This window comes from Cricetulus griseus, chromosome 2 (genome assembly GCF_003668045.3).
Source record: "Cricetulus griseus strain 17A/GY chromosome 2, alternate assembly CriGri-PICRH-1.0, whole genome shotgun sequence".
NCBI lineage: Eukaryota > Metazoa > Chordata > Mammalia > Rodentia > Cricetidae > Cricetulus > Cricetulus griseus.
In genome coordinates, this window is record NC_048595.1 from 26,488,108 (window position 1) to 26,494,866 (window position 6,759).

Consider the following 6,759-nt stretch of genomic DNA (forward strand, 5'->3'; position numbering starts at 1 on the left):
TGGTGCACGCCTTTAATCCCAGCAACAACAACCAAAAGTAATACATGGTAGCTCAATACTGTCTGTAACTTTTGGTCTCTATGGGTACACAATTGGTATAAAGACATACAAGCAGACAAAACACCACACACATAAAAAGAATTTCTGTACCATGGTGGTGAGACAATTGAGTGGGCCTCCAAGCACTTTCAGTATTCCAAAGGAGTAACCTCCCAGGCTTGGGCCCTGCCTTGTGGATGGTGTGGCCACATCTACCCTACCCACCCTGAGAACTGGCAGGAAAAGGTGAGGCCCTAGGGCAATGAGTACAAGATTGTACTGTAGGGTTACCTAGTAGATCAAATGGGTCAAGGCCCAAAGAAACAGAAATAGTGGGCTCCCATAAGACCGGACTCCCAAGTTGGGTAAGGGGAAGGAGACCAGTCCTGGGAAAAAGACTGGAGCCAGGCCAGGTAACCTCAAAGACAGCATAGACATGATGTTGAGGGTCTTATATAAAGTTAGACCTGTTGTTTCCTGCTAACATCTTTACTGAACTGTTTCTTCCAGGGTGAGGGGATGTAGGCCACAGGGCCAAAGCCAGGCAATGCACCCACCTCCCCAACACCTCAGTTTGAATTCAGCATGGCCAGCAGAGGAGGAGGGTAAACTCCAGATGTCACTTCTCTAGGGGAAGCATAGTTAGGCAGCTTTTCAATCAGGTCCACGTGTGCTAGCAGCATGCTGCGGCAGCAGTAGCGCTTCAGGCCCAGAGCATCCAGGGCATCCCCCTCGGTGTACTCGGCCTGCAGCAGACCCAGGTAGGCTTCCCATTTGTTGCTGACGATCTTCCCGCAGGTGAAGCAACGCACCGGGATGATCATGGCGGCGTCTCACAGCATAAATCTTTAATCCAGATCTTTTTTCTGCTTTTAAATCTACTCATAAAATCATAGGAGATCCCCTCTGGAAGAAATCTTAGAAATCAGTTTGTCCTGTTTCATCACACCACTAAACTCCAGAGAAGGTGTTGCCTTTCCTATATGTTTAAATAGTATAATAAATTAGAAACAACATAAAACATCATATATTTGTGTATGCTCTGTATATGGACAAATCATAGTGTTTCAATGTACATTAAGGTTTGACGTTTGTGTGTGTCAACTATCTTTATTGTAAACTCCAGAGGCCATAAGAAATACACATTCCAGCGTTGGGACTGTACCTCGATTGGCAGAGTGCTTTCCTAGCATTCACAAAGCTCTGGATCCAACATCTACATCCAGGTGTGATGGTGTATGCCTGTAATCACAGAGCTTGAGAAGTAGAGGCTGGACGATTTGAAATGTAAGGTCATACTTAGCTACACAGGGAGTTCCAAGACCAACCTGGGCTTTGTGAGACCTAGAAGAAGAGGAGGAGGAGGAGGAGGAGGAGGAGGAGGAGGAGGAGGAGGAGGAGGAGGAGGAGGAGGATGATGATACTTTTACACTCTAGGGGTGGTTAGAAGTATCTGAGAAATTCCAAGCAGTAAGCCTGCATTCCAGTGGCAATTATTATAAGAACAGCTGTCTTTCCTTCCATCCAGTGCTCCAGGATTGTTTCAGTTTTGGCCGTGGTTTTTTTCCTGAGTGAAGAGGGTGGGCAGAAGGTATGTGATTTGGTTAGAAGCACTGCTTTTTATAGCTTCCTCCACCCTTGTATATTCAGGTAGAAGAATCTAGTGAGGCCAGGAACTAGATTCTTCAGGGTGATTTATAGGCTAAGTCTTAGTCAGGCCTTTACACCCTTTCAGCCAAGAATCCTGTTACCTGTTTCTAACTAGATTAGACAAATCCAGCCAGAATGTCTTATTTACCTAAAGTAAGGCTTGCCTGAGAGGTTCTTGACAAAGTACATAAAAGGACCAAGAGCTGAAATTACATTGTAAAACTTATATGAGTGGTTTTATATGATTGTTAATAAATGTTTGAACCTGTGTCAGATTTCACAGATTTGGTGTCACTGTAACACACGACTTGGTAGTAAGATTGAGGAATGGGTGGCTACCTCTCAGTGTTGAGGTGATGTCTGCTCTCCCCTCTGCAACAACAAAGTCCAACATGATAATGTTCATATAAGATTACTAACAAATGCCCAGATTGGTTGGAATCAACTTGAAACAGAAGATGACTTACCTCAATTCACATAACAAATTGGTTCTCAGTGGCATTAAATGCCAACAAAATTAAACACATCTTACCAGATAGAAGCCAAGTTGAATCAAATAGAACAATTACTGTTTTACTGAAGTCAAATTTGCTTCAGTCTGGAGAATGGGTCAGGAAGAAAATTCTGGACCCAGGAACATGGGAGAGGAGATTGCCAGTATGGCCCAGGTCAAACAGTGGTACAAAGGGACAAGGTAGGCACCAGCACCAGAGACATCCTTGGATCTGCCACTCAGCCATATAGCTGAAGAGAGGTTGTTTTTTTCTTCGCTTCAATGAGCATGCATGTGCACACACACAAACAATAATAAAAATATATTGGTATGCATCAAGTTCCCTAACTCACTGATTGGCATGTGGCAAGTACAAAAGTAATGCCAACTCCCTCAGCCACCATTGCGACTACAAAATGCTATGGTTGATGAAAGCTGAAAGATGAGTGCGTCTAGGGATTAACTATTTCTGTGTCACTGAATATTACAAGGAAGTCTTGGATGGAAATTTTCTGAAAAGCTCTTGTTTACCTGTCATGGCAAAGTCATTTTAACAGTGCTTAGTTATACTGAAAGGACAGAGGTGATAAGTTTTAGTGTTACTGTTTTGTAACGGCTCTCAGAGAATTTTAGTGTTACTGTTTTGTGTCTATGCCTACTCCTCATTCTCAGATAAAACCAGCTTTCCAAATCGTGGCATCTGATTCAACTGTTTTGTTTTTGCAGTACTGAAGGTCAAATCTGGGGCCTCATACAAACCAGACTAACCCTGAGCTATATTCTCAGACACACCCCACCTCCAGATTCACTCACTGTTACTATTTTTTATTTTATGTGGATGAGTGTTTTGCTTGCATATATGTCTGTGCACCACTTTTGTACCTGGTACCAGCAGAGCCCAGAAAGAGGTCATCAGATACCCTAGAATTGGAGGTACAAGCAGGTGTGAGCTGCCATGTGGATGCTGGGAACCCAGGTCCAATGAAAGAGCAGCCAGTGCCCTTAACTGCAGATCCATCTCTCCAGCCCCATCAGCTATTGTTTCTGAGAAATGGCTGGTATGTAAAGCATTAGGCTTGGTCCATCATATACATTATTTAGCCAATACAAACTAATCTATATGGTAACACTTTTTTAAATTATTTAATATGTATACAACATTCTGCTTCCATGTATATCTGCACACCAGAAGAGGGCACCGGATCTCATTACAGATGGTTGTGAGCCACCATGTGGGAATTGAACTCAGGACCTCTGGAAGAGCAGTCAGTGCTCTTAACCTCTGAGCCATCTCTCCAGCCCCCACTTTGCTACTTTTAATACAGCTGACTGGGAGTGTACATACCTATATGCAGGTATGTCAATGTATGTGAAGGTGCTTGCAGAGGTCAGAGGGGTTTGGAGCTGCTGGAGGGAGATTTGTTTATGTTGATTGCTTGAGTCAGGAGAGCATGAGATCTCAGGATCGTGGTGGGTTAGTGCCCTACATTGGGCACCAGATACTGTGATTTTTTTTTTTTATTTTATTAAAAAAATAAAACTTGGGGCTGGAGAAATGGCTCAGTGGTTAAGAGCAATGACTGTTCTTCCAGAGGTCCTTGAGTTCAATTCCCAGCAACCACATGGTGACTCACAACCATCTATAATGAGATCTGGTGCCCTCTTCTGGCCTGTAGGCAAAACATGCAGACAGAACACTGTATACATAATAAATAAATAAATCTTAAATAAACAAATAAATCTTTAAAAAAATAAAAAAATAAAACTCAGGAGTAAACACTAGAGAATAGACCTGAGAGATTCATAGAGCAGTGGAGCCATGAACACCTGCCTCTCCCTAGTTTCCAGATCGAAGAGAGGGCACAACCTCTTGGCTCCTCCTTTGTGTGTGGTGATATTTTGTTTATGATCTAACACATAAATCTTGCCTGAAGATCAGAGTGCAAAACTAGCCACACTAGTTAGCCATAGAGGCCAGGCAGTGGTGTCACACACCTATACTCCCAGGACACAGGAGACAGAGGCAAATGGATCTCTGTTAGTTCAAGGTCACCCTGGGCTACAAGAAATTGATCCAGGCTGAAGGAGAAACAGAGCTTACACAAAAGTGATTCCAGCACTTGGAGTGACACGCCTTTAATCCCAGCGCTAAGGAGGTGGAGGCAAAGAAGGGATATGGCAGGGCAGAGAATGGAATAATGTAAGGCAGGAGGAGACAGGAGTTCAGAGCGGTCTGAGGCGGCAGTCTGAGGACAGGATTGTGCCTTTGGTCTGAGCATTGATAGAAGTAAGAACTTCCTACTGGATGACTCTGCTTCTCTGATCCTTCAGCTTTCACTCCCTGAAAGCTGACTCCGAGTTTTTATTATTAAGAACAATGAGAATTCGTGTTAAGCTTGTGTTCTTCTGTCTCCCTCTGAGTCCATCAGGAAGCTCTATGGTCCACTCCTGCCAGCTGAATGTGGACTCTATTGGTGGTCTCGGAGATATCAACACAAACAAATCTCCCCCAACAGAAGCCCCTGGAGCTAGAGTTTCGGGTGGTTTGAGTCACCTAATGTGAACGCTGGGACTCAGTCAATCCCTTAGAAGAGAAGTACGTGCTTTTAACCGCTGAACCATCTCTGTTTTTGTTTTTTGTTTTTTTTTATTTTTCAGTAGTTTGACTAAAATATGTCCAGGCATGATTTCATCTACATATATCTTACTTATTGTTTTCTAAGCTTCTTGGAGCTGGGCGTTTTCTTTTTCTCTTTCATTTGTTTTAGGGAAATGCATATTAGGTGTATGTTTATCTCCTTTATGCTTTGATTTTTCTGTCTCTGCTTCTCTCTCTCTCTCTTTCTCTCTCTCTCTCTCTCTCTGTGTGTGTGTGTATGAAGAGAATAAAAGTCAACATCCAGTGTCTTCCTCAATTATTGTCCACCTTATTTTTTTTTTTGTGATAGCACAGCTAAAATCAAAACCAAAACAAACGTGAAAAGGCATGTGGGCCTCAGTCATTGAGCATGCTTATTACAGAGGACCGGGGTTCAATTCCCAACCCTGATGAAACAAAGGAGGAGAAAGAGAAGGAGGAAAACAGGCTTGGGGGATAGCTTAGTAAAGTTCTTGCTGTATGCAAGCCTGAGGATCTGAGTTCAATCTCCAGAACCCATGTGGGAAAAGAATGGGGAGCATTTGTGATTCGGGGCTGCAGGGCTAGGGAACTGGAGACAGAGACAGGAGAATCCAGACGAGTGAAAGAGTCTACCTTTAAAAGCAAGGTGATGAGGGCTCCTGAGTAATAACAGCTGAGGTTGCTCTCTGATCTCCATAAGCACATGCCTGTGTGTACTCAAGGAACACACACACACACACACACACACACACACACACACACACGGGGGAGGGGGGTGGATTTAGAATAGTATTGTTTGACAATGAATGTTATGAAAGTGTTTTCAATTATTCTTAGCATCAGCACATTCTGCTCCCCCCCCCCCGGGCTATAGAGACTGTTATTCCACTTCTCAGTAAAATCTTGCTTGATTGTTTGAGAGAGAAGATGACACTGATATAAATTTAAATCTATGACCTAAATCACCCTTACTCATGCCACAAGCATGAGTTTGTAAATGCACAGTTTGTAAATATTTTCCCCCATATAACTTAAAGATTCCTTTATTTCTTTTTTTGTTTGTTTGTTTTTGTTTTTCAAGACAGGGTTTCTCTGTGAAGCTTTGGAGCCTGTCCTGGAACTTGCTCTGGAGACCAGGCTGGCCTCAAACTCACAGAGATCTGCCTGTCTCTGCCTCCTGAGCACCAACGCCTGGCAAAGATTCCTTTTTTATCATTGCTACTTCTTTGAGGACTTAATATAGTTGTCCATATTGTTCAATGACAAGTTCTATGTGACACACAAGGCTTGAGAGGAAGGAGTCAGCTAGAGTTGGCTCCTTGGAAAGTAGGAGATGTCCCTATAGTCAGATAGATGGAAAATAGCATATGTGCCATGTAAAAAAAAATACTTCTGACTCACGTTAGCCTCTGGAAGAAAAAAAGAATTCCAGCATGCCAAGACCCTGAGGGGTCTGCAAGAGAAGACTCTCTCCCCTGAAATACTATTCCCAGAGTTGATAAATTTGCTAAGCAGAGACCATATCAAAACATGCTCGATATGGAGGAAAAGAGTGTCTTTGAATATAGATGCTTATCTCCTGTTCTTCCTGGAGCTCCACAAGAGTGGGAGCAAGAGAATAACACTGGGATGAACCCACGGGGATACAAAGGGAGGGGACATCAGAGGGGAAGACAGAAAGCTAAGTGGAACAAGTGTATGGAGATGATGCTAACAACAAGCAAACCGGTCCCTGCCCATGAACTACGGCTCAGTTCAAATACTAGACAACCTAGAAACCCAAGCAGAAAGACCCAGGGATAGGAACGCACCGAAGACAAAAGCATTAGTAGGAAGTGCCGGTCAGGGGCTTTCCTTTGTGACCCTGAAGATCTATACAGAACAACGAAAGAAAGGTGACCGGAAACTTAGGAGCCAGTTCTTTGTCCTCGCCCACTTCAGCCCCCACAGACTCCTT

The 6,759-nt window shown here is 43.4% G+C and overlaps 1 protein-coding gene across 1 annotated transcript; it reads right to left on the minus strand.

Moving 5' to 3' along the window:
• Nucleotides 1–608: 608 nt before the first annotated feature.
• Nucleotides 609–863, minus strand: LOC100761930 (DNA-directed RNA polymerases I, II, and III subunit RPABC5). The gene has a single exon (XM_027399289.2). It carries the CDS (start codon nucleotides 861–863, stop codon nucleotides 609–611), a length of 255 nt encoding a protein of 84 aa, XP_027255090.1.
• Nucleotides 864–6,759: the final 5,896 nt, after the last annotated feature.

Bases quoted from the DNA above. Each gene is read 5' to 3' on its own strand.
- LOC100761930 (XM_027399289.2), bottom strand. From the start codon at position 863: ATGATCATCCCGGTGCGTTGCTTCACCTGCGGGAAGATCGTCAGCAAC.